Consider the following 27,782-nt stretch of genomic DNA (forward strand, 5'->3'; position numbering starts at 1 on the left):
CAAACCTTCCAAACTGCGTATGCTCCTCTTGCTCCTATTCAAAAAAGAAAGCCTTATTGAAATTAGATGCCCTGGAGACAAATTTTGCATACTTTAGGACTATTATGTTCTTTCACTGTTAGATCTCACCAGAAGCTCAAAAAAAACCCCCCAAAACTACTCTAAATAAGAGGCAGCAACCTTTCATGAGCACATAATGTCATTTTGTCTCTTACATGTAAAATCACCTATTTGGCTTTTTCCTCCTAACATCTCTCTGGAGGAATCATTTGGGTCCCTGTCCCTTCCCAAGAGCTTTATATGATCATCTTTTTTCTGAGTTCTTGGCACTTAGAAAAATTATTATAAATTATCAAGAATTATTATACTTATGCAGTTAAGAAATATCACAAATATTATTATCCTTTTCTGGGAAAGGAAAGAAAGGGAGTTTAACGAGTTGAGAGGTCACTGAAGTAGTGTTAGTGGCAGTAGCAGTAGCATTCATTCATTCAATTGTATTTAGTGAACACTTACTGTGTTTAGAGCACTGTACTAAGTGCTTGGAAAATACAGTTCAGCAATAAAGAGATAATCCATGACCACAAAGAGCTTACAGTCTAAGGGAGACAGCCATCAAAACAAGTAAATAGGCATCACTATAAATAAGTAGAACTATAGATATATGCATTGTGCATAAGTACTGTGGTGGGGAGGGGACAGAAAAGCAGAAGTGGGGGGAACTGAGGAAAAGAGGACTTAGTCTGGGAAGGCCTCTTGGAGAAGATGTGCCTTAAGTAGGGCTTTGAAGGGGGGAAATTTGCTAGTTTAGCAGATTTGAGAAAGAAGGGTGTTCCAGGCCAGAGGCAAAACGGCTGGAGGCTGGTGGCGAAACAGGCGAGATCGAGGCACAGTGAGAAGATTAGCACCGAAGAGTGGAATGTGCAGGCTGGGATGTAGAGGGAGAAAAGGGAGGCGAAATAGAAGGGGGAAAGGTGATGGAGAGCTTTAAAGCCAACAGTGAGGAGTTTTTGTTTGATAAGGAGGTTGGTAGGCAACCACTGGAGATTTTTGAGGAGAGGAGTGACATGCCTTCAACGTTTTGGGCAGTGGAGTGAAGTGTGGATTGAAGTGGGTAGAGGCAGAAGGTTGAGAGGTCAGAAAGGATGCTGATGCGTAAGCCTGTTGGGTTAGAATGAGAGATTAGGATGGGAGTAGCAGTAGCAGCTGCCCAAAATAGAGACTTCCAGCCTTTTGGATTACTGTACTGAAGTAGGAAAATTTTTTTAAACCTTGGGAATTTCAGGCAATAAAAGTAATAATAGTAATAATGATGGTATTTGTTCACTGCTTACTATGTGCCAAGCACTGTTTTGAGCACTGGAGTAGATACAAGATAATCAGATTCTCCCCCTTGAGGCTCACAGTCTTAATCCTCATTTTACAGATGAGGTTACTGAGGCACAGAGAAGTTGTGACTTGCCCAAGGTCACAGCTGAATAGTGGCAGTCTAGAATTAGAACCGCTGACGCCCAAACCCTTGCTCTTTCCACTAAGCTGCGCTCTTTCCACTAAGCTGCACTCCTTCCATGCTGCCATCTTTTCCCTTGCACTTGACTCTCGCCAGTCTTTATATGATTATACTTTTTCATATGTTCCTAGAAATAATAGGAAATAATTATTTCTATGATGCAGTTTTCAAAAATCCTGTGGATATCTGGCGTAGCTGTGATGGGACTCCTATCATTCTAGTTAGAGGTTACCTTTAATGAGTAACCTCATTTCATGCTGCTCTTCTTCTGACAGTGCTATCTACTTAATGGTAGAATATCAATAGTAATTCTGGACACTACTTATGACTATTGATTATTCTAGTAAAATCAGTATCAGCTATCAAATGTCTACAAACAGTGTCTTCTTCCACTAAACTCGACTCCCTTGTTTTTCTGACCTTTTTACTTATCCCAGCAGTGCTTCAAGAGGAAACTTCTCAGCTCCTTTCAAGACCTACTCCCTCTAACTGTGCTTCTGACCCCATGCCTCTAAACCTTTCTGAAACAGTCTCCCCCCCCCTTTCCCTCCTTGATGGCGATCTTTTTCCTCCCCTCTACTTTCAAACATCTGTACCCACTCCTTTGGTGAACTCATTTGCGCCCATGGCTTCAACTACAACCTCCATTATACTCAAATCTACATCTCCAGCCTTATCTACTCAACTCCGCCTCCCTTCTACCTCACCTCTACTCACTCCCTTTGCTCTTCCCCGCCTCTCCCCTCCCCACAGCACTTAGGTATATATGAATATATCTATAATTCTACTTATTTATATTAATGCCTTTTTACTTGTTTGTCTCCCCCAGTCTAAATTGTAAGCCAAGTTGTGGGCAGGGATTGTCTCTTTATTGCTGTATTGTACCTTCCAAGTAATTAGTACAGTGCTCTGCACACAGTAAGTACTCAATAAATACAATTGAATAAATGAATGAATGCCCTATAAAACCCTCTCTGTGTCCCACTGTGTCCTATAGTTATCGCTTCATCTCCCTCCATACCATTTTCTCCAAATGCCTTGAGAGAGTTGTCTACCCACTGTCCCTATTTGTGTACTCCAGTTTCTCCTTGATCCCCTTCAATCTGGTTTCCACCTTCACTCCAGGGAACTGCTCTCTCTAAAGTGAGAGATGGTACCAGTGACCTTCCTCTTGCCAAATCTATTAGCCTTTACTTCATCTTAATCCTGCCTTCTAGACTGAGGTCTGCCCCTTCTTGAAGAATCATCTAACCTTAGCTTCAGTGACATTGTCCTGATTTGGTTCCCATCCAGTCTCTCTGGGTGCTCCTCCTCGTCTTTCACAGGCTCCTCCTCTGCCTCCCACCCTCCAACAGTGGGGATTTATCTAGGCTCAGTTCTAGGCCCTCTTCTTTTCTCTATGTGCACCCATTCCCCTGGATAATTCATTCTCTCCCATGGCTTCAAATACCATCTTTAAGTGGATAATTCCCAAATGTATCTCTCCAGCCCTTATCTTTCCTGCAGTCTTGCTTTTCCTCCTGCCTTCAGGACATTTTTTCCTCAAGGTCCTGCTAACATCTCAAATTAAACAAATCCAAACAAAACTCCTTATCTTCCCTCCCAAACCATGTCATCCCTAACATCATTCCCATCACTGTAGACAGCACCACCATCCTCCTTGTCTATGGGAAACAGTTTGGCCTGCTGTATAGAACACGGGCCTGGAAATCAGAAGGACTTAATCAGAAGGTTCTAATCCTGGCTCCTCCACCTGTCTGCTTTGTGACCTTAGACGAGTCACTTAACTTCTCTGTACCTCAAACACCTCATCTGTGCCCCATATGGGACATGGACTATGTCTAACTTGATTAGCTTGTATGTACCCCAGCACCAGCACTTAGTACTGTTAGGCATATAGTAAGTGCCTTAACAAATACAATTTTTTAAAAAAGGCTGTAATCCAGGTATTATCCTTGATTTATCTCTCTAATGCAACCCTCATATTCCATCTGTCACCAAGTCTTGTCATTTTTTCTTCTTAGTACCGTAAAATTTCTTTCCTCTCTATCCAAATGAATACTATGCAGATACACACATTTACCCTATCATGCCTTCCCTGCTGCATTCTTCTCCTCGTGATCTCCTTGCCTCCTGTCTCTCCCCTCTCCAGTCCATTTCTTTGTTGCCCAGATCATTTTTACATAACTGTTCAGTCCTTGTTTCCCCACTCCTCAGGAACCGCCAATAATTGCTCATACACTTCTCCCTCAAACAGAAACTCCAGACCATAGGCTTTAACCAGTCAAACAATCAGTTAAATTTACTGAACACTTAACTGTGTGCAGTACACTATGCTAAGCACCTGGGAGAGTATAATATAACACTTCTCCCTCTTACTTAAACTGCGAGTCCTTTGTGGGGCAGGGACTGTGTCCAATCTAATTCACATGTGTCTACACTCATGTTTAGAACAGTGTTTGACATATAATGAGAACTTAACAAATGTAGTGCTTAGTACAGTGTCTGCACATAGTAAGTGATTAAAAAAATCACAATTAAATACCTTAAAAAAAAACAGTTGGCAGACATGTTCCCTGTCCCCAGTGAGTTTATAATGTAGAAGGGAAGACAGACATTAATATAAATGCATAAATAAATTAGGTATATAGACACTAATGCTGTGGGGCTTTAGTGAGTGAATAGAGGGAGCAAATCCAAATACAAGCATGATGCAGAACTTTTCCCCCCTCCTATCTTACTTGACTGCTTTCCTACTTCAACCCAGCCCACGCACTTCACTCCCCAAATGGCAGCCTGAATCTCTCAACTTTGATCTTATCTATTTTGCCACCAACCTCATGCCCCCATCCTGCCTCTGGCCTGAAATGCCCTCCCTCTTCATGTCCAACAGATGATTACTGCCCCCTATCAAATCCTTATTAAAAACACATTGCCTCCAAGAGACCTTCCCCAACTATGCCCTCATTTCCTCTCTACCCAATCTCTTCTTGTTGCTCTTGTACTTGGATGTGCCCCCTTTATTTATCCCTCCTTCAGCCCCACAGCACTTTCGTACATATCCATAGTTTATTTACGTTAACGTGAATACGCTTTAAACTCTAACATTGTTTTGTGCTTAAAGTACTCAATCAGCTTGCTCCCTCTTTCCTTACATAACTGATTTCCCACCCTGTTCACTCGTCTAATGCCAGGTTATTATTGTGCGCTCACCAATGACCCCGTTCGCAAGTCTTCTGTTCTGTTTGGAGCTCTCTCCCCCTTCCTATATGCCAGACCACATTCGCCTCACCTTCAAAACCCTATTAAGGTCAAATCTGTTCCAAGAAGCCTTTTCCGGCTTTTTCCTGACTCCCTTTCCTTCCCTCCCCTCCTCTCTGTCACTGTGCATTTGGATCAGTACCCTATAGGCATTTAGTATTATCCCTCTTTCAACCCCAAAGCACATGAACATAGTTTTAAATTATTTATTTATTAATTCATTCAAATATATTTATTAAGTGCTTACTGTTTGTAGAGCACTCTACTAAGTGCTTGGGAGAGTACATTACAACAATCAATAGACACATTACCTGTCCACAATGAGTTTACAGTCTGAGAGGAAGCAGAGAGATATTTAAATAAATAAATTACATGTATGTCATAAGTGCTGTGGGGCTAGGAGGGGGCGGTGAACAAAGGGAAAAAGGGTGACGCAAGAGGGAGTGGGAGAAAAGGAAAAGGTTGCTTAGTGAGGGAAGGTTTCTTGGAGAAGATGTAACCTCAAAAAGGTTTTGAAAGTGGAGAGAGTCATTATCTGTCAGATTTGAGGAGGGAGTGTGTTACAGCCCAGGACAGGACACGGGTGAAGAATCGGCAGCAAGATAGAGATAGAGGCATCACAAAAAGTGAAAGGAGCAAATTGTGTGGGCTGGCTTGTAGTAGGAAAGTAGTATGTTGAAGTGGGAGGGGAGCAAGGTGAGTGAGTGCCTTCAAACCGGTAAGAAGGGCCATTCTTTTGATGAGCAATCACTGGAGGTTTTTGAGTAATGGAGTGCCATGTCCTGATTGTTTTTGTTGAAAATGATACAGGCAGCAGAGTGAGATATGGATTGAAGTGGGAAGAGACAAAAGGTCAGCAAGGAGGCTGATGCAGTAATTCAGTCAGGATAGGATAAGTGATTGTATTAATGTGATAGCATTGTGGATGGAAAGGAAAGAGCAGATTTTAGCGATGTAGTGAAGGTGGGACCAATAAGATCTACTGATGTATTGAAAATGTGGATTGAGTGAAAGAGAGTAATCAAGAATAATGCAAAGGATAGAGGTGCAATCTGTAGTGATGGGAAAGTTATTGAGAGGACAGGGTTTGGATGGGAAGATAAGGAGTTCTGTTTTAATTAATTAATGTGGGTATTTGTTAAGCGCTTACTGTGTGCAGAGCATTATTCTAAGCGCTGGGGTAGATACAGGATTATCAGGTTGTCCCACATGAGGCTCACAGTCTTAATCCCCATTTTACAGATGAGGGAGCTGAGGCACAGAGAAGTTAAGTGACTTGTCCACAGTCACATAGCTGACAAGTGGCAGAGCTGGGATTCGAACCCATGACCTCTGACTCCCAAGCCCGGGCTCTTTCCACTAAACCATGTTAAGTTTGAGATGACAGAAGGACATCCAAGTAGAGAGGCCTTGAAGGCAGGAGGAATTTCAAGATTGGAGAGAGGAAAACGGCTGAAGATGTGGATCTGGGTATTGGCATAGAGGTGGTAGTTGAATGTTATCCAAGTGAGTTGGTGTAAATGGAGAATAGTTCCCAGAACTGAACCTCAAGTCATGCCCACAGCTGCGGGATGGGAGGCGGAGGAGAAGCCCGCGAAGGAGACTGAAGATGAACAGCCAGAGAGATTAGATGAGAAACAGGAGAGGACAGTGTCAGTCAAGCCAAGATTGGTTAATGTTTCCAGACAAAGGGGATGGTCCGCAGTGTCGAAGGCAGCTGAGAGCTGAGGAGGATTAGGATGGAGTAGATGCCATTGAATTTGACAAGAAGAAGATCAGTGGGCTCCTTTGAGGGGGCAGTTGCTGTGGAATGAAGGGAACAGAAGCTAGATTGGAGGGACTAAAGGAGAGAATTGGAGGAGAGGAATTTGAGACAGCAGGGTAGAAAGCCTGCTCAAGGAGTCTGGAGAAGAATGGTTGGAGAGAGATGGGGCAGTAACTGGAAGGATCAATGGGATCAAGGGAGAGTTTTTTGGGGGATGAGAGAGACAAGGGTATGTTTAAAGCAGTGGGGAAGAAGCCATTGGAGAGTGAACAGTTGAACATGGCTGTTAGGGAGGGCAGACGGGAGAGGGCAGGAATATTTAATAGGTGCGAAGGAATGGGGTCAAGTGCACAGGAGGAGGGGGTGGATTTTGAGAGGAGGCAGGAGATCTCACTTATAGAGACAGATATTTATAGAAATATCTATCTCCCTACTAGACTATAAGCTCATACTCTCTCAAGCACTTAGTGCAATGCCATTCACACAGTAAAAACTCAAAAAATATCGTTGGTTGGTTGAGTGACTGATAGTAGTGTGTTGCGGGGCAATGCAGAAGGGAGTGAGAGAAACAAAAAAGAGGGTTTAGTCAAGGAAGGCCTTTTAGAGGAGATGTATTCTTAATAAAGCTTTGAAGGTGGGGAGAATATCAGATATGAAAGGGGAGAGAATTCCAGGCCAGAGGCAGAATAGGTGAGAGGTTGGTGGCGAGATACAAAGTACAGTGAGTAGGTTGGCAATAGAGGGGTGAAGTGGGTGAAATCGGGGAAAAGAGGGCTTAGCTGAGGCGAGGTGGGGGGGAGTAAAGGGGGAGCAGAGGGAAAAGTGGCAGCTCAGTCTGGGAAGGCCTCTTGGAGGAGGTGAGCTCTAAGTAGGGTTTTGAAGAGGGGAAGAGAATTAGTTTGGCAGAGGTAAGGAGGGAGGGCATTCCAGGACTGTGGGAGGACGTAGCCCAGGGGTCGACGGCAGGATAGGCGAAAACGGGAGAAAGTGAGGAGGTGGGCGGCAGAGGAGCGGTGTGTGCCTGGTGGGCAGTAGAGAGAAGGAAGGAGAGGTAGGAAGGGGCAAGGTGATGGAGAGACTTGAAGCCTAGAGTGAGAAGTTTTTGTTTCTTGTGGAGGTTGATAGGCAACCACTGGAGGTTTTTAAGAAGGGGGGTGACATGCCCAGAGCGTTTCTGCAGGAAGATGAGCCGGGCAGCAGAGTGAAGAATAGACTGGAGCGGGGAGAGACAGGAGGAAGGGAGATCAGAGAGAAGGTTGACACAATAATCCAGCCGGGATATTATGAGAGCCTGTAACAGTAAGATAGCCGTTTGGGTGGAGAGGAAAGGTTGGATCTTGGCAATATTATAAAGGTGAGATCGGCAGGTTTTGGTGACGGATTGGATGTATGGGGTGAACCAGAGAGCCAAATCAAAGATGACACCGAGGTTGCGGGCCTGAGAGACGGGAAGGGTGGTCGTAACCGTCCACAGTGATAGAGAAGTCGGGAAGAGTACAGGGCTTAGGAGGGAAGATGAGGAGCTCAATTTTGGCCATGTTGAGTTTTAGGTGTCGGGCAGACATCCAGGTAGAGACATCTTGGAGGCAGAAGGAGATACGAACCTGAAGGGAGGGGGAGAGGACAGGGACAAAGATATAGATCTGTGTGTCATCTGCATAGAGATGATAGTTGAAGCCGTGAGAGCGAATGAGTTCACCAAGAGAATGTAAATGGAGAACAGAAGAGGGCCAAGAACTGACCCTTGAGGAACTCCAACAGTTAAAAGATGGGAGGGGGAGGAGGCGCCTGCGAAGGAGACCGAGAATGACCGGCCAGAGAGATAAGAGGATAAGCGGGAGAGGATGGAGTCTGTGAAGCCAAGGTGAGATAAGATGTGGAGGAGGAGGGGATGGTTGACAGTGTCAAAGGCAGTTTAGAGGTCAAGGAGAATTAGAATGGAGTAGGAGCCATTGGATTTGGCAAGAAGGAGGTCGTGGGTGACCTTAGAGAGAGCAATCTTGGTAGAATGAAGGGGACGGAAGCCAGATTGGAGGGGGTCCAGGAGAGAATGGGAGTTAAGGAATTCTAAACAGAGAGTGTAGACACTCGTTCTAGAATTTTGGAAAGGAAGGGTAGTAGGGAGATGGTGCGATAACTGGAAGGGGAAGTGGGGTCGAGAGGGTTTTTTTAGGATGGGGGAGACATGGGCATGTTTGAAGGCAGAGGGGAAGAAGCCACTGGAGTGTGAGCTGTTAAAGATAGAAGTTAAGGAGGGGAGGAGGGAAGGGGCGATGGTTTTTATAAGGTGAGTGGGAATGGGGTCCGAGGCACAGGTGGAGGGGTTGGCACTTGCGAGGAGGGAGGAGATCTTCTCTGAGGATACTGCAGGGAAGGATGGGAGAGTAGGGGAGAGGGATGGTGGGGGGAGGTAGGAGGGAGAGGGGTGACTTCGGGAAGCTCAGATCTGATTGTGTTAATTTTTGTGATGAATATCATTGGGTGTGAGGGATGGGGAGGGGGAGGAATGGGGGCCTAAGGAGAGAATTAAAGGTCCGGAACAATTGGCAGGGGTGACGGGCATGGATGTCAATGAGGGAAAAAAAGAAGTTCTGCCTAGTGGAGGAGAGGGCAGAGTTAAGGCAGGAAAGGATACAGTTCCAATGGATAAGTTTGGCTTGGTGCTTGGATCTTCACCAGCAGCGCTCCGCAGCTCGAGCATAGGAGCACAGGAGGCGGACAGAGGCGGTGACCCAGGACTGTGGGTTAGTGGAGCGAGAGCGGTGGAGGGAGGGGGAGTGAGAGAGTTGAGATGAGTAGAGAGGGTGGAGTTGAGAGCGGTGACCGATCATCGAGAGTGGGAAGAGAGGACGGGGGGCAAGGTGGGGAGAGATGCTTTTGGAGAGATAAATGGGATCAAGAGAGCAGAGGTCTCTGTGGGGGAGTAGTATAGATTTGCAGGGCAAGAGAGTGAAAGGAGGCAGGTGAGAAGGTTATGGTCTGAGAGAGGGATTTCAGAGTTGGTGAGGGAGGAGATAGTGCAGCAATAGGAGATAACGAGATTGAGGGTATGACCGAGTCGGTGAGTGGGCGAGGTATGGTGGAGCAGGAGGTCAGCAGAGTCGAGGAGCGATAGCAGGCAGGGGGTAGAGGAGTCATCGGGTACATCCATGGGGATGTTGAAGTTTCCGAGGATCAGAGTGGGCAGAGAGAAGGGTCTGGGTAGTTGAAGAAGTCAGTGGTGGGACCAGGAAGGCGGTAGATGGCAACTACAAGTATATGGAGGGGGTGGTAGAGGCGAATGATATGGGTTTCAAAGGAGGGGAAGGAGAGGGAAGGGAGAGGAGGGATAGTGCGGAAGCGGCAATGGGGTGAGAGGAGGAAGCTGATGCCTCCCTCCTTTCCGGTGAGTCTGGGGGAGTGGGAGAAGGAGAGGCCACCGCTGGAGAGAGCAGTGGCAGAGACCATGTCTTCGGCAGTGAGCCAGGTTTCCATAAGGGCGAGGAGGAGGAGAGATCAGCAGAGGAAAAGGTCAAGGATGAAACGTAGTTTACCTGTAATGGAGCGGGTGTTCCAGAGGCCACACTTGAAAGTAGCTGTGGGTGCAAAGGCGGGGAAAAGGGGGAGAGCGGAGGGAGAGGAGGGTTTGGATGGGAAGTGGGGGAGGAGGGGTGGCAGTGGGACAGGAGGACAGGGATGGGGCATGGGTGGGGAAGAGGGAAGGGTGGAGGGTGGAAGGAGGGGGTTTGGGGGAGAGGACGGGGAGGGGGAAGGGGGTGGCGCTGGTAAAGTGGGCTTCTAGGGCCGGGGAGGAGGCAGAGGACAGAGCGGGAAAGAGCAGGGTGGGAGAGGGGAAAGGGAAGGAGAGGATTGGGAGGGGCAGATGGGGGGGGTGGAAGGACATGGTGAGGCCAGAGAGGTAGGTGGCAGCACTGACAACAATTAACGATAACATGCAAAAGCAGTAATATAGTAACATGATACAATAAAATAGTATTATTAAGCGGGTGATGACCAGGATCGGGGATTGACTTGACTAAGGGTCGACCTGATCAAAGTCAAAGTCAAAAGGCCAGCGGCAAGGAGAGTCCTGGGTCTCATGTCCAAATGTCTCTGAGGCAGCGGCGTGCGCCCTGAGGATGTCCGGGGCGGGTTACGGGCGTAGGTGGCGGCTACGGTTAGGTAACACAGTGAAACAAGGACATCGTTGCCCGGGGCGGGGGAAAGCAGTCGCCTTACGGGGGAAGAGGGAGTGCGGGCTTCCCAAAATGGCCACTTTGGGTGGAGTGAGGGGAGGGCGGTTGGGGAGCACAGTGCCCCAAGGCCCGAGCAGGGGAGCACAATGGGGCTGGGGGCAGAGAGAAGGGGGGAGATTCTTAGTGGCGGAGTCCTTGAGCGGGGGTGCAGAGGTCCGGGTTGCGAAAGTTCAGCCAGGCATGGGGCTGGGCGGTCCAAGGTGCAGCTCCCCTGGAGAATGCGGTCCAGTTGAACGAGCTGTGGCCTGGGTGTCAGAGGACCTGAGTTCTAATCCCTACTCCACCACCTGCCTGAATATCATCAGGTCGCCCCTTAATCGAGTCTACCCCCGACCCTGGTCATCACCCCTTTTATTAACACGACTATATTGTATCATACTGTATCATGTTACTATATTAGCACCACTGTATTGTATCATATTGTATCATGTTGCTATATTACCGATTTTGTTTATTACTGTTTATTGTTGTCAGTGCTGCCACCCACCTCTCTGGCCTCGCCATGTCCCTCCCCCCCCCCCCCCCGCCCCTTCCTATCCTCCCCTTCCCCTTCCCCTTCCCCTCTCTCGCTCAGCTCTTTCCCGCTCTCTCCTCTGTCTCCTCCCCCCCTCCTCTCTCCCGCCCTAGAACCCCACTTTACCAGCGCTACCCCTCTTCCCCCTCCCCCTACTCTTCCCCCCACCAAACCCCCTCTTCACCCCCTCCCCCCTTCTCTCTTCCCCACCCATGCCCCATCCCAGTCCTCTTGTCCCACCGCCACCCCTCATCCCCCTCTCCTCGCCCAGGGCCCCGCCACCTCCTTCCCATCCAAACCCTCCCCTCCCCCCGCCCTTCCCCCCCTCCTCCCCTTGCACCCACAGCTACTTTCAAGTGTGGCCTCTGGAACCCCCGCTCTATTACAGGCAAGCTACCTTTCATCCATGACCTTTTCCTCTCCCGCTCTCTCCTCCTCCTCACCCTTTCGGAAACGTGGCTCTCTCCCGAAGACACGGTCTCCGCCGCCGCTCTCTCCGGCGGAGGCCTCTCCTTCTCCCACTCCCCCAGACTCACCGGTAAGGGAGGAGGCGTCGGCTTCCTCCTCTCGCCCCGATGCCGCTTCCGCACTATCCCTCCTCCCCCCTCCCTCTCCTTCCCCTCTTTCGAAGCCCATATCATTCGCCTCTACCACCCACTCCAGTTACTTGTCGCCGTCATCTACCGCCCTCCCGGTCCCACCTCCGACTTCTTCAACCACCTTCACCCCTTTCTCACCTTCCTCCTCTCCTTCTCTCTGCCCACTCTGATCCTCAGAGACTTCAACATCCATACGGATGTACCCGACGACTCCTCTGCCGCCCGCCTGCTATCCCTCCTCGACTCTGCCGACCTCCTCCTCCACCATACCGCGCCCACTCACCGACTCGGTCACACCCTCGATCTCGTCATCTCCTACCGCTGCACTATCTCCTCACTCACCAACTCTGAAATCCCTCTCTCTGACCATAACCTTCTCACCTGCCTCATCTCTCACACTCCCTCCCCCTGCAAATCTTCGCTACTGCCCCACAGAGACCTCCGCTCTCCCGATCCCATCCGTCTTTCCAATAGCATCTCGCCTCACCTTGCCGCCCTGTCCTCTCTTCCCACTCTCGACGATCGGGTCTCCGCTCTCAACTCCACCCTCTCTACTCATCTCGACTCTCTCGCCCCCCTTTCCCTCCGCCGCTCTCGCTCCACTAACCCACAGCCCTGGATCACCTCCTCCGTCCGCCTCCTACGCTCCTATGCTCGAGCTGCTGAGCGCTGCTGGCGAAAGTCCAAGCACCAAGCCGACCTCACACACTTCAAATTTATCCTTTCCTGCCTTAACTCTGCCCTCTCCTCCGCCAGGCAAAGCTTCTTCTCCTCCCTCATCGACACCCATGCCCGTCACCCCCGCCGATTGTTCCGGACCTTTAACTCTCTCCTTAGGCCCCCTGTTCCTCCCCCTCCCCCATCTCTCACCCCTAATGATCTGGCCACCTATTTCCTCACGAAAATCAACACGATCAGGTCTGAGCTCCCCAAAGTCACCCCTCCGCCTCTCCCCTCCCCCCCAACAACCCCCTCCCCTACTTTCCCATCCTTCCCTGCAGTATCCTCAGAGGAGATCTCCTCCCTCCTCGCAAGTGCCACCCCCTCCACCTGCGCCTCGGACCCCATTCCCTCTCACCTTCTTAAAACCATCGCCCCTGCCCTCCTCCCTTCCTTAACTTCTATTTTTAACCACTCAATCTCCAAGGGCTCCTTCCCCTCTGCCTTCAAACACGCCCACGTCTCACCCATCCTAAAAAAACCCACTCTTGACCCCACTTCCCCCTCCAGTTATCGTCCTATCTCCCTACTACCCTTCCTTTCCAAAATCTTAGAACGAGTCGTCTACAATCGATGCCTAGAATTCCTTAACTCCCATTCTCTCCTAGACCCCCTCCAATCTGGCTTCCGTCCCCTCCACTCTACCGAGACTGCTCTCTCTAAGGTCACCCATGACCTCCTTCTTGCCAAATCCAATGGCTCCTATTCCATTCTGATCCTCCTTGACCTCTCTTCTGCCTTTGACACTGTCGACCATCCCCTCCTCCTTCATACCTTATCTCACCTTGGCTTCACGGACTCTGTCCTCTCCTGGTTCTCCTCTTACCTCTCTGGCCGATCATTCTCGGTCTCCTACGCTGGAGCCTCCTCCCCCTCCCATCCTTTAACTGTTGGAGTTCCTCAAGGGTCAGTTCTTGGCCCTCTTCTGTTCTCCATTTACACTCACTCCCTCGGTGAACTCATCCGCTCTCACGGCTTTGACTACCATCTCTACACAGATGACACGCAGATCTACATCTCCGCCCCTGTCCTCTCCCCCTCCCTTCAGGCTCGCATCTCCTCCTGCCTCCGGGACGTCTCCACCTGGATGTCGGCCCGCCACCTAAAACTCAACATGAGCAAGACTGAGCTCCTCATCTTCCCTCCCAAGCTCGGTCCGCTCCCAGACTTCTCCATCACCGTGGATGGCACGACCATCCTTCCCGTCCCGCAGGCCCGCAATCTCGGTGTCATCCTTGACTCGTCCCTCTCGTTCACCCCACACATCCTATCCGTTACCAAGACCTGCCGGTTTCACCTCTACAATATCGCCAAGATCCGCCCTTTCCTCTCCACCCAAACGGCTACCTTACTATTACGGGCTCTCGTTATATCCCGGCTAGACTACTGTGTCAGCCTTCTCTCTGACCTCCCTTCCTCCTCTCTCGCCCCGCTCCGGTCTATTCTTCACTCCGCTGCCCGGCTCAACTTCCTGGAGAAACGATCTGGGCATGTCACTCCCCTTCTTAAACAACTCCAGTGGTTGCCTATCGACCTCCGCTCCAAACAAAAACTCCTCACTCTAGGCTTCAAGGCTTTCCATCACCTTGCCCCTTCCTACCTCTCCTCCCTTCTCTCTTTCTACCACCCACCCCGCACGCTCCGCTCCTCTGCCGCCCACCTCCTCACCGTCCCTCGGTCTCGCCTATCCCGCCGTCGACCCCTGGGTCACGTCCTCCCGCGGTCCTGGAACGCCCTCCCTCCTCACCTCCGCCAAACTGATTCTCTTTCCCTCTTCAAAACCTTACTTAAAAATCACCTCCTCCAAGAGGCCTTCCCAGACTGAGCTCCTCTTCCCCCTCTACTCCCTCTGCCATCCCCCCTTTACCTCTCCGCAGCTAAAGCCTCATTTTCCCCTTTTCCCTCTGCTCCTCCACCTCTCCCTTCCCATCCCCACAGCACTGTACCCGTCCGCTCATCTGTATATATTTTCGTTACCCTATTTATTTTGTTAATGAATTGTACATCGCCTTGATTCTATTTAGTTGCCATTGTTTTTACGAGATGTTCTTCCCCTTGACGCTGTTTAGTGCCATTGTTCTTGTCTGTCCGTCTCCCCCGATTAGACTGTAAGCCCGTCAAACGGCAGGGACTGTCTCTATCTGTTGCCGACTTGTTCATCCCAAGCGCTTAGTACAGTGCTCTGCACATAGTAAGCGCTCAATAAATACTATTGAATGAATGAATGAAAGTGTGACCTCGGGCAAGTCATTTCTCTGGGCCCCCATTTCCTCATCTGTAAAATGGGGACTAATGTAAAATGTGGGACAGGGACAATGTCCAACCCAGTTTGCTTGTATCTGCTCCAGCGCTTAGTACAATATCTGGCACTTAGTAAATACTTAACAAATGCCACAATTATTATTGTTCTTATTATGCTCTAGTAAAGTCTGTGCAGATATGAAAAGGTCCTGGCACTGGTCTCTGCACCTTTCCTAAATCTGTTAAGCAATAAAAATCCCTGTCCTGTTATCTGATCGAAAACTACACTGTGGCTCCAGAAGTGTTTGGTTGTTAGAAAGACTCTGGCTTAGGATTTTGCCAATAATGCAACTATTTTTCTCCATTACTTTAATAACTGCAGTCGGTTCTTTCACCTTGTTCAATATATCAGGGAACTGCCACTGTAAGGGGTAAAAATTGGCCTCTCTGCAGTGTGGAAAGAGGATTTTCAAGATTCTTACTATCCAAGGAGGAAATCCTTCCGAAGCTTACAACGACAAATGCAGCAATTATTTATCACCTACCTTCAAAGTGATAATTTGACATATCTATGTAACTTGCAAAGACTCAATTTATTGTAGCTAAAATATGTTTCTCTTCCTTTGGTTAGAACACCATGGCTAGGCATGCGGACAATTGCACTGGTCCAGATGATGTAGAAGGAGCAAATGGAGGAGAAACCAAGAAGAGTAAACGGGGAAGGAAGCGAAAGATGCGGTCTAAGAAAGAGGATTCGTCCGACAGTGGTAAAAACCTTCCTTAATTAGTTTTTCAGTGCTATGTAGATGTTGTATTTTGTTAATCTTAGTAAACAAATTGTAAGCAAATAATTAGCAGTCCTTAATTGCTTGATACGTGGTGCTGATTCTCTCATCCTGCAGATAAACTCATTTTATCCTGATTCTTTATAGGAAGTTTTCAAGTGTATTCTAAAAAGTAATAATTTTATTTAGTCTATTGTTTTCACATATAAATTCAGCATAATGTAAGCCTGCATCCTAAGTAAGGATTCCTAAATGATTTCTTGGAATCAAAATAGTTAGCTGTGACATATTTTGTTTTTATTCACTGTAAATTTATAACGATTTGGCAGTTAGATCACTCACTACACTGGTTTTCACAGCAGTTAGAACCTGGGGAAAAACAGAAATCTTAAGGACTTTAGGAAGTTAATTTTTTTTTTTTGTTAACATAAGTGTCCTAGACTGAGGTGAGTTAATGAGTTAATGAAAATCAAAAAGGTTGTTTTTTCCTTAAAACTGCATAATTAGTATTCAGGGGTGCCATTGTCAATGTGTGCAGGCATTTTTAACTTTTCCAAAGAGAAAACGTGAATATTTGATGATAATGTTAAGTAAAGCCACTGCTGGAGATAGATCCTGTGAATCTATATCAAAGTAATCTATATCAAAGTTGGGTCAATGACAGAGTCTTTTAAATCCAAGCACTAGCATAAACCCAACTAGAGCAACTTTAGAACAGCTGGAGAAGAGGAAATGATGCATCTTGGAAATTTAGAAGCTACAGGAAGTAACCACCTGTGGGAACAGTAAGATATTTTCCAAAGTCCATGCAGTGTAAGGACTAAAGATCAGTTATATTTATCTAATCTTAAATTATTTTTACTACTACTAATAATGATATTTAGTAAGCCCTTACTATGTGCCAGGCACTGTACTAAGCACTGGGGTGGATACAAGCTAATGAGGTTGGACCAGGTCCCTATCCCACATGGGGCTCACAGTCTAAATCCCAGTTTTAAAGATAAGGTAACTGAGGCACAGAGAAGTAAAGTGACTTGCCCAAGATCACAAGCAGACCAGTGGTGGAGCTGGGTTTAGAACTCCTGACCTCCTGACTCCTAGACTCTTATTCTATCCATTAAGCCATGCTGCTTCTCGAAGAGGCACAACTACTGACTCATCATACTGTAGTATTAGTCAAGGGCACTGAGCACATCAATAGATTTTTCAGTTATCCACTGACAAATAGGATATAGAGCAGATTCCTTCTGTAGTTTCCATCAAATTCTCATAAGTACAAGCTTATGAAATTGAAAAGATCCACCAGGGGTGGCCAGGGAATGTGTCTGATTATTGTTATATTGTACTCTCAGAAGTGATGCTTTTCACACAATTAAGTGCTCAATAAATAAGATTAAATGGATAGATGGATGGACGGACAGATGGACTGACGGACAGACGGACGGACAGGAAAGTATTGCCCCAAGAGTTCAAATATACACCCATTGTTTAGGTGTACAAAGAGGAGTAAATCCTATACATCGTCTTCTTTGACTTCAAAGAGAGCTTTTGATTCAGTAAATTTTGATGGCATGTGAGCTTCTATTCACAAATTTTTTTTGGTGAAAATGTATGAAAATCACACTCCATAGAAAACTCTCCTTTGACCTTTGACCTCGGCAAATCCTGTGATCTCTATTTCATCCTAATCTTCCTCGACCTTTCAAATTGCCTTCCACACTGTGAACCACCTCCTTCTTTCCTAGAGACATGGAGCCTTGACTTCACTGACACTGTCTGCTCCTGGTTCTCCTCCTGTCTTCTTGATCACTCATTTTCCGTCTTTTCCTCCGGTTCCTCCTTTCCCTCTTACCCTATGAGAGACACTCAAGACTCGGTTCTGGGTCCCTTTCTATTTTCTATTTACACCATTAACTTTTAGAAATCTTTTGGTCCCTTGGCTTCAACTACCATCTCTGCAAATGATTCTGAAATGTACATCTTCAACCTTGATCTCTCCTTCTTTGTAGTCCCATATTTCCTCTGGCCTTAAGGGCCCCTCTATTTAAATACCCTACCAACACCTCAAACTTAACATCTCTGAAAGAGAACTCCTCACCTTTCCACCTAAACAGTGTCCCTCAGCTGATTTTCCCATCACTGTAGACAGCAGCTCCACCCTACCTCTCTCAAGCCCTTAGCCTTAGAATTGTACAGCATTCATGTCTCATTCATTGTTCGGTCAGTCACCAACTTCTGTTGGTTTAACTTTGCAAAATTGGTAAAATTTGCCCTTCTCCATTTGAATTGTTACATTGATCCAAGCACTTACCATGCTTTGATTACTGCATCAGCTTCGTTGCCGTCCAGTCCAGTCCACACTTCACTCTGCCAACTAGGATCATTTTTCTCTAAAAATTTTTCACACCTTCTCAAGAAACTCCAGTGGTTGTCCATCCACTTCTGCATCAAACAGAAACTCCTGGCCATCAATGACTAGTGTTTATTGATTTATTGAGTGCTGGCTGTGCAGAGCACTGTACTAAGCCCTTGGGAGAGCACAGTGTGGCAGAATTAGTAGATTTTTTCCCTGCCCACATAGGGACATAAATGCTTTAAGGTTGCAGTGGGGTGAATATCAAAGGCCAAAGGTCATTTTAAAGCACTAGCTCTAGGCCCTCAGTCAATCAGTTGTATCTACTGAGTGTTTACTATGTGCAAGGAACATTGTACTAAGCATTTAGGAGAGTTCATTATAACGGAGGTGGAAAACATTCCCTACCAACTGGGAGTTTCAGTGTAGATTTCCTGCTCCAACTTCAGGCCCCTAACTTCAGCTTACCAACTATACCTCGATCTTATGTTTATTTTACCACCAAACCTTTGCTCATGTCCTGCTTCTGGCCTGGAACCCCCTCCCCTATCATAACTGGTGGCTGATCATTCTCCCCATCTTCCAAGCCTTACTAAAATCATATATCTTTCAAAAGGCCTTCCCCAAGTGAACACTCATTTTCCTACTCTGTCTCCCTTCTGCAACATCCTTGCACTTGGATTTTTATCCTGTTTCTTTCTCTTTTTTATTTAATGGCATTTCTTAAGTGCTGACTGTGTGCCAGGCACTGTATCTAAGCGCTGGGATATATAAAACCTTAGATACAGTCCGTTAGAAAACTAACATGGCATAGTGGGTAGAACACAGGCCTGGGAGTTAGAAGGTCATGGGCTGTAATTATGCTTTGCCACTTGTCAGCTGTGCGTCCTTGAGCAAGTGATTTAACCTCTGTGCCTCAGTTACCTCATCTGTAAAATGGGGATGGGGACTCTGAGCCCTGTGTAGGACAGTGACTATGTCCAACACAATTTGCTTGTATTCCACCCAAGCATTTAGTACAGTGCCTGGCACATAGTGCTTATCGAATTCCATAATAATTATGTCCCACATAGGTTTCTTAGTCTTAATCCTCATTTTGCAGATGAGGTAACGAGATGAGATGTATTGAGATGAGGTACAGTAGTAAGATGGCATCAGAGAAGGCTAAGTGAGTATGTTGGATTGTAATACGAAATCAATGAGGTGAAATACTTTTAAGTACTCAAAGTTTAAATTTAAAGTACTGTTAAGCCAGTGGTAAGGAGTTTCGTTCAGTACATAGGCTGTGGGAAGCAGTGTGGCTCAGTGGAAAGAGCCTGGGCTTCGGAATCAGAGGTCATGAGTTCGACTCCCGGCTCTGCCACTTGTGTGACTGTGGGCAAGTCAATTCACTTCTCTGTACCTCAGTTACCTCATCTGTAAAATGGGAATTAACTGTGAGCCTCACGTGGGGCAACCTGATTACCCTGTATCAACCCCAGCACTTAGAACAGTGCTCTGCACATAGTAAGCGCTTAACAAATACCAACATTATTATTATTATTATTATCATTGATGAGCAACCACTGGAGCTTCTTGATGAGTGGGTATTCATTCATTCATTCATTCAATAGTATTTATTGAGCGCTTACTATGTGCAGAGAACTACTAAGCGCTTGGAATGAACAAGTCGGCAACAGATAGGGACAGTCCCTGCCGTTTGACAGGCTTACAGTCTAATCGGTGGAGACGGACAGACAAGAACAATGGCAATAAATAGAGTCAAGGGGAAGAACTTCTCGTAAAAACAATGGCAACTAAATAGAATCAAGGCAATGTACAATTCATTAACAAACTAAATAGGATAATGAAAATATATACAGTTGAGCGGAAGAGTACAGTGCTGAGGGGATGGGAAGGGAGAGGGGGAGGAGCAGAGGGAAAGGGGGGGAAAGAGGGTTTAGCTGTGGAGAGGTGAAGGGGGGTAGTAGAGGGCGAAGAGGAGCTCAGTCTGGGAAGGCCTCTTGGAGGAGGTGAGTTTTAAGTAGGGTTTTGAAGAGGGGAAGAGAATCAGTTTGGCGGAGGTGAGGAGGGAGGGCGTTCCAGGACCGCGGGAGGACGTGGCCCAGGGGTCGACGGCGGGATAGGCGAGACCGAGGGACGGTGAGGAGGTGGGCAGCAGAGGAGCGGAGCATGCGGGGTGGGCGGTAGAAAGAGAGAAGGGAGGAGAGGTAGGAAGGGGCAAGGTGATGGAGAGCCTTGAAGCCTAGAGTGAGGAGTTTTTGTTTGGAGCGGAGGTTGATAGGCAACCACTGGAGGTGTTTAAGAAGGGGAGTGACATGCCCAGATCGTTTCTGCAGGAAGATGAGCCGGGCAGCGGAGTGAAGAATAGACTGCAGCGGGGCGAGAGAGGAGGAAGGGAGGTCAGAGAGAAGGCTGACACAGTAGTCTAGCCGGGATATAACGAGACCCCGTAGCAGTAAGGTAGCCGTTTGGGTGGAGAGGAAAGGGCGGATCTTGGCGATATTGTAAAGGTGAAACCGGCAGGTCTTGGTAATGGATAGGATGTGTGGGGTGAACGAGAGAGACGAGTCAAGGATGACACCGAGATTGCGGGCCTGAGAGACGGGAAGGATGGTCGTGCCATCTATGGTGATAGAGAAGTCTGGGAGAGGAACGGGTTTGGGAGGGAAGATGAGGAGCTCAGTCTTGCTCATGTTGAGTTTTAGGTGGCGGGCCGACATCCAGGTGGAGACGTCCTGGAGGCAGGAGGAGATGCGAGCCTGAAGGGAGGGGGAGAGGATGGGGCGGAGATGTAGATCTGCGTGTCATTTGCGTAGAGATGGTAGTCAAAGCCGTGAGAGCAAATGAGTTCATCGAGGGAGTGAGTGAAAATGGAGAACAGAAGAGGGCCAAGAACTGACCCTTGAGGAACTCCAACAGCTAAAGGATGGGAGGGGGAGGAGGCGCCAGCGAAGGAGACCGAGAATGACCGGTCAGAGAGGTAAGAGGAGAACCAGGAGAGGACGGAGTCCGTGAAGCTATGGTGAGATAAGGTATGGAGGAGGAGGGGATGGTCGACAGTGTCAAAGGCAGCAGAGAGGTGAAGGAGGATTAGAATGGAGTAGGAGCCATTGGATTTGGCAAGAAGGAGGTCATGGGTGACCTTAGAGAAAGCAGTCTCGGTAGAGTGGAGGGGACGGAAGCCAGATTGGAGGGGGTCTAGGAGAGAATGGGAGTTAAGGAATTCTAAGCAGAGAGTGTAGATGACTCATTCTAGGATTTTGGAAAGGAAGGGTAGTAGGGAGATAGGGCGATAACTGGAGGGGGAAGTGGGGTCAAGAGCGGGTTTTTTTAGGATGGAGGAGACATGGGCATGTTTGAAGGCAGAGGGGAAGGAGCCATTGGAGATTGAGTTGTTAAAAATAGAAGTTAAGGAAGGGAGGAGGGCAGGGGCGATGGTTTTAATAAGGTGAGAGGGAATGGGGTCCGAGGCGCAGGTGAGGGGGTGGCACTTGTGAGGAGGGAGGAGATCTCATCTGAGGATACTGCAGGGAAGGATGGGAAAGTAGGGGAGAGGGTTGGTGGGGAGGAGGGGAGAGGCGGAGGGGTGACTTTGGGGAGCTCAGACCTGATTGTGTTGATTTTCGTGAGGAAATAGGTGTCCAGATCATTGGGGCGAGAGATGGGGGAGGGGGAAGAACAGGGGGCCTAAGGAGAGAGTTAAAGGTCCGGAACAATCGGCGGGGGTCACAGGCATGGGTGTCGATGAGGGAGGAGAAGAAGTTTTGCCTGGAGGAGGAGAGGGCAGAGTTAATGCAGGAAAAGATAAATTTGAAGTGTGTAAGGTCGGCTTGGTGTTTGGACTTTCGCCAGCAGCGCTCAGCAGCTCGAGCATAGGAGCGTAGGAGGCGGACAGAGGAGGTGATCCAGGGCTGTGGGTTAGTGGAGCGAGAGCGGCGGAGGGAAAGGGGGGAGAAAGAGTCGAGATGTGTAGAGAGGGTGGAGTTGAGAGCGGAGACCTGATCATCGAGAGTGGGAAGTGAGGACAGGGCGGCAAGGTGAGGAGAGATGCTTTTGGAAAGACAGATGGGATCGAGAGAGCGGAGGTCTCTGTGGGGCAGTAGCGAAGATTTGCACAAAAGATGTGCAAGGGTACACATGGGTTTAACTTTTTTGAGAAAAATGACCCAAGCAGCACAGTGAAGTGTGGACTGGAGTGAGGACATACAGGAGGCAGGGAGATAAGAAAATAGGCTGTTGCAGTAATCAAGTTGGGATAGCAAGAGCGATTGTATTAACATGATTGCAGTTTGGATGGAGAGGAAAGGGCAGATTTTAGCTATGTTGTGAAGATGGAACCGACAGGATTTAGTGATGGATTGAATTTGTGGTTTGAATGACAGAGAGGAGTCAAGGATAACACCAAGGTTATGGACTTGTGAGAAAGGAAAGGAGGAAGTCAGTGGAAGTATAGGGTACGGATGGGAAGATAAACTGTTCTGTTTTGGACATGTTAAGTTTGAGGTGATGGGAGGACATCCAGATCAGGATATCTTGAAGGCAGGAGAAGGTTGTACCCTCCCAAGCACTGAGGAGATGTGAGAACAGAGAGAGGGAGAGAGATCAGGGCTGGAGATAGAATAAGGCAAAGTAAATCCTTGGTTCAACCTGGGAGTAGTTTGTGGATTTTAGCGATGTTGTGAAGGTTGATCCATCAGGATTTGTTGATAGTTGGAATATGTGGTCTGACCAAGAGATTGTAATAATGATGGTATATGTTAAGTGTTACTGTGTGCCAAGTACTGTTTTAAGTGCTGGGGTTGATATAAAGTAATGAGGTTATCCCACTTGGGCCTCACTGTCTTAATCCCCATTTTACAAATGAGATAATCGAGGCACAGAGAAATGAAGTGACCAGCCCAAGGTCACACAGTCGACAAGTCCAAGACTTTCCATTCTCTTGACTCTCGCCACTCCAATCCATCCTTCATTCTGTTGCCCAGATTATATATCTAGAACAACATTCAGGGCATGTCACCCCACACCTCAAAAAACCTCCTCCACATCAAACAAAAACTCCTCATCCTTGACTTCAGAATACTCAATCATCTTGCTCCCTTCTTCCTCACCTTACTGCTCTCCTCCTGCAACCCAGCATATACATTTCACTCCTCTAATGCTAACCTTCTAATTGTGCCTTGATCTCGTCTATCTCACCACTGACACCTCACTCATAACCTCTGGCCTGGAATGCCCTCTTTGCTCACTTGCACCATTCAGTTACTCTCCCCCCTTTCAAAGCCCTTTTGAAGGCACATCTCCAAGAGGCCTTCCCTGATTAAGTCCTCCTTTCCTCTTCTCCCACTCCCCTCTGCATTGCCCTAACTTGCTCCTTTTGTTTTTCCCCTTTCCAGCCCCACAGCACTTATGTACATATCCGTAATTTATTTATTCATATTAATCTCTGTCCCGCTCCCTTTTCTAGACTGTAAGCCCATTGTGATAGAGAACAAGTCTGTTTATGTTGTACCCTCCCAAACGCTGAGTACAGTCCTCTGCACACAGTAAGCTCAATAAATATGATTGAATGAATGAATTAATGAAAGGGACTGTGTCCAACTCTGTTTGCTTGTATTCACCTCGGCGCTTATGGTGCCTGGCACATAGTAAATACTTAGTAAATACCATTATTATTATTTGTATTTTTATTACTATTATTATTATGCCTCACTGTTTCTGTCAGTGTCAGAAATACCGAGGTTATATAGTGGAGAAGAGGTTGATCCACATTATAATATACTGCCAAGAGGTAAAGGTTGACTAAATGTGGCTAGAAGAAGGTCATGCAATGGTGACTTCAGAAATAATTGTATAGGAAGGAAGGGTTAGAAATTGGATTGTAGAAGATATAGGAAGTGGAAGTAAACTATCAATCCAAGGAGTTTTGAGAGAGGGAATTTGGTGAGCACAGTCTAGTTTGTAAGTTCATTGTGGGCAGGGAATGTGTCTGTTTATTTTATTGTTCTCTCCCAAACGCTATGTACAGTGCTTTGCACACGGCAAATGCTCAGTAAATATAAATGAATGATTGAACAAACGAAAAGGAAAGATTAGAGAAATCATGATCAAAGCCTGCGTGCTCCAATCCCTGATTCTGATTGACTGCAGCTCCATTTCCTTTCAGATAATCTAAAACATTGAATGGGATTTCAGATCTGCATTTAATATTTACCCCAGATTCAGCTCCATAGCAATTAGATACTTGGCCTTCTTACCATTTCACTTTTTGAAATTTATTTCAATGTTTGCCTTCCCCTCTAAACTGTAAGTTCCTTATGTAAAGGGATCAGGGCTCCCATCTCCGTTGTACTGTACTTTCCCAAGTGCTTAGGGCAGTGACACTGCACACAGTAAGTGCTCCGTAAATGTAATTGATTGATTGATATTCAGTTACTGTCATCATAGATCCTAGATGCCTTCATGAATCTGGTGCCAAAGGGAAACCTGTGTTTTTCTCTATTAACAGTGGTTCTTCTCCCTTAAAGAGTTCATTCCCGCCCGCAGCTTCAGCTACCATGTCAGTGCAGATGATTCTCAAATCTACCTCTCTAGCCCTAATCTCTCTCCTTCTCTGCAGTCTCACATTTCCACCTCTGTTTAGGTCATCCCTACTTAGATGTTCCTCTGAAACCTCAAATTTCTAATCCCAGCTCCGCCACTTGTCTGCTGTGTGAATTTGGGCAAGTCACTTCACTTCTCTGGGCCTCAGTTACCTCATCTGTAAAATGAGGATTGAGACTGTAAGCCCCACATGGGATAGGGACTGTATCCAACCCAATTTGCTTCTACTGACCTAGTGTTTAGTACAGTGCTTGGAACATAGTAAGTGCTTAATAAGTATCATAGTTATTGTTAACACATCCAAAACAGAATTCCCCATCTCTCCTACCTATGTCACATCTCATCTCTCCCATGCACCGCATATATTCAATCTGTTACCATTCTGTTGGTTCTGCTTTCATGTCATCATTAAAATCAGCTCTTCTCTTTCTATACAAACTGCTACTGTACTATCAGTTCATGTCACATCTTGCCTTAACCACTGCTTCATCAATGATCTCCTTGCATCCTTTCTTTCCCCAATTCAGTCCTTACTTCATTTTGCTGTCCAGATCATTTTTCTAAAACCCTGTTCAGTTCACATATTCCACTCAGAAATTTCCAGTGGTGACCCACATACACTCATGCAAGAGAAACTTACCTTAGACTTCAAAGTACACAATCAGCTCTCCCCTCCTCTTGCTTTGCTGATTTCTTACTAAAACCTAGCCTGAATGTTGTCATTGTCAAGCAGCTCACAGCTTGGCCTAATAGAAAGAGCGTGACCTTTGTAGTCTGTACACTTCCACATCAAACAGTCAGCACACACATTCCCTGAAACTCCTTCCCTCACTGATTTACTACAGCCCAGCCTTTTTATGCAGCTCCTCTAGTGCCAGCTTACTCACTGTGCCTCGATCTAACCTGTCTCACTGATGATCCCTTTCCTAGGTCTTCTCATTAGCCTGGAAGTCCCTCCCTTTTCATATACGAGACCACCCACTCCTCTCCTTCAAAGTCTTATTAACACCACATTTCCTCAAAGATTCCTTCCTCAATTAAGCCCTTTTTTCCATGGTTTGCTTTCCCTTCTGAATTGTCTGTGCATTTGAATCTGTGACTTTTGGACATTTGATATTTTCCCCTCCCCCAACCCTGCAGCACTGTGTACATATCTTTTAAATTATATTCTATGAATTATTTATTCATATTAATGTCTGCTTCCTCCTCTAGACTGTAAACTTTTTGTGGGCAGGGAATTAGCCAGTTCTAATTCTGGCTTTCCCACTTGTCTGCTTATTATAATAATAATAATAATAATAATGTTGGTATTTGTTAAGCGCTTACTATGTGCAGAGCACTGTTCTAAGCGCTGGGGTAGACACAAGGGTAATGAGGTTGTCCCATGTGAGACTCACAGTTAATCCCCATTTTACAGATGAGGTAACTGAGGCACAGAGAAGTTAAGTGACTTGCCCAAAGTCCCCCAGCTGACAAGTGGCAGAGCCGGGAGTTGAACCCATGACCTCACTCCGAAGCCAGGCTTTTTCCACTGAGCCATGCTTATGACTCTGGACAAGTCATTTAACTTCTTCTGGCCTCAGTTTCCTCAATTGTAAAATGGAGATTAAATCCTACTTCTTCCTATTTAGACTGTCCCCTCTGGGACAGGGATTGTATCCTTCCTGATTAGCATATATCTACCCCTGTGCTTAGAACAGTACTTTACAAATACTGTACAAATGCTTGACAAATATAGCCCAATAACTATAATAATCTTTCCGCCAACTCCTTGACCATTTCCTCTCTCTCTTGTCTGAGACTTGCTTCTCCTTCATATTCAACAGCCTGTCACTCTCCCCACCTCCAAAATCTGATAAAAATTCTATCTCCTCCAAGAGGCCTTCCCAACTTTCCCCTACTCCCTCTCCCTTTGGCATCGCATATGCACTTTGAATAGTCACTCCATCCTTAACCACTCAACACATAAATATACATAGACATAATTTATTTTAACATCTGTCTCTCAATCAAACATTCATATTTATTGAGCTCTGACTGTGCAGAGCACTATACCAAGCTCTTTGGAGAGTACAGTATTACAGTTGGTAGCACATTCCCCATCCACAGTGAGTTCTCAGTCTAGTCAGGGAGATGACATTATTGTGAATAAATAAATTATGGATATGAACATAAGTATTGTTTGGCTGAGGGAGGGGGTGAATAAAGAGCAAATCAGAGTAGCACAGAAGGGAGTGGGATTAGAAATAAAGACATACTCTGGAAAAGCTTCTTTGAGGAGATGTGCTTTCAGTAAGGCGGTGAAAATGGGGAATGTAATTGTCTGTCAGATATGAAGAGGGAGGCATTCCAGGCCAGAGGCAGAATTGATGGCAAGATTGAGTACAGTGTAGGTGAGGTACAGTGAGGTGGTCATTTGGGGAGCAAAGTATTCTGGCATGGTTGTAGCAGGAGAGCAGCAGGGTGAGGTGTGAGAGGTTAAGCTGCGTGATGGAATGCTTTAAAGCCAATGGAAAGGAACCTGTGTTTGATACGATGTGAAAGGGCAGCCCCTGGAGATACTAGATAATTGGGGAAGCTTGGGCTGAACGGTTTTCTAGGAAAAAGATCCAAATAGCAAAGTGAATCATGTAATAGATTAGGGAGAGACAGGAGGAAGGAAGGTCAGCAAGGAGGCTAATTGAGGTGGGACAGGACAAATGTCTCTTCCAACGTAGTAGCAGTTTTGGAGAGGAAAGTGTTGTTTTAGGGTTGTTGTGAAGGTTGATCTCACAGGATTTAGTGATAGACTAAATATATGGGTTGAATGAGAGCGATGAGTCAAGGAAAGTGCCACATTTATGGGCTTGCAAGACAGGAAGGATGGATGCTGTGCATGGTTACAGGAAGATTGAGGAGGGCAATGTTATGTGGGAAGATAAGTATTCCTGTTTTAGGAATAATATAATACCATATGTTAAGTTGGAGATGTTAGCAGGACATCCAAGTAGAGACATTTTGAAGGCAGGACGAATTGCAAGACTGCAGAGAGGGAATTCCGATCAGGGCTGGAGAGGTACATTTGGGAATCATCCATGTAGAGATGGTAGTTGCCATGGGAGCGAATGAATTCTCCAAGGGAAATGGTTCAGGTGAAGAATAAAAGTGCAATCAAAACTGAACCTTGAAAGACTCCCAAAGCTAGACGGTGGGAGGC

At 46.8% G+C, this 27,782-nt stretch overlaps 1 protein-coding gene across 5 annotated transcripts in view; it reads left to right on the top strand.

Annotated features, from left to right (window-relative positions):
• The window catches only part of LOC114808721 (transcriptional repressor CTCF), a 95,646-nt gene that overhangs the window by 39,280 nt on the left and 28,584 nt on the right, over nucleotides 1-27,782 (top strand). For all 5 annotated transcript variants that reach the window (XM_029056535.1, XM_029056543.1, XM_029056536.1 and 2 more), the window contains one exon: nucleotides 15,477-15,612. In XM_029056535.1, coding sequence (XP_028912368.1) covers nucleotides 15,477-15,612 — 136 coding nt within the window. The remainder of the gene's footprint in view (nucleotides 1-15,476; nucleotides 15,613-27,782) is intronic.

This window comes from Ornithorhynchus anatinus, assembly GCF_004115215.2.
Source record: "Ornithorhynchus anatinus isolate Pmale09 chromosome Y5 unlocalized genomic scaffold, mOrnAna1.pri.v4 Super_Scaffold_Y5, whole genome shotgun sequence".
In the NCBI taxonomy this organism is placed as follows: Eukaryota; Metazoa; Chordata; class Mammalia; order Monotremata; family Ornithorhynchidae; genus Ornithorhynchus; species Ornithorhynchus anatinus.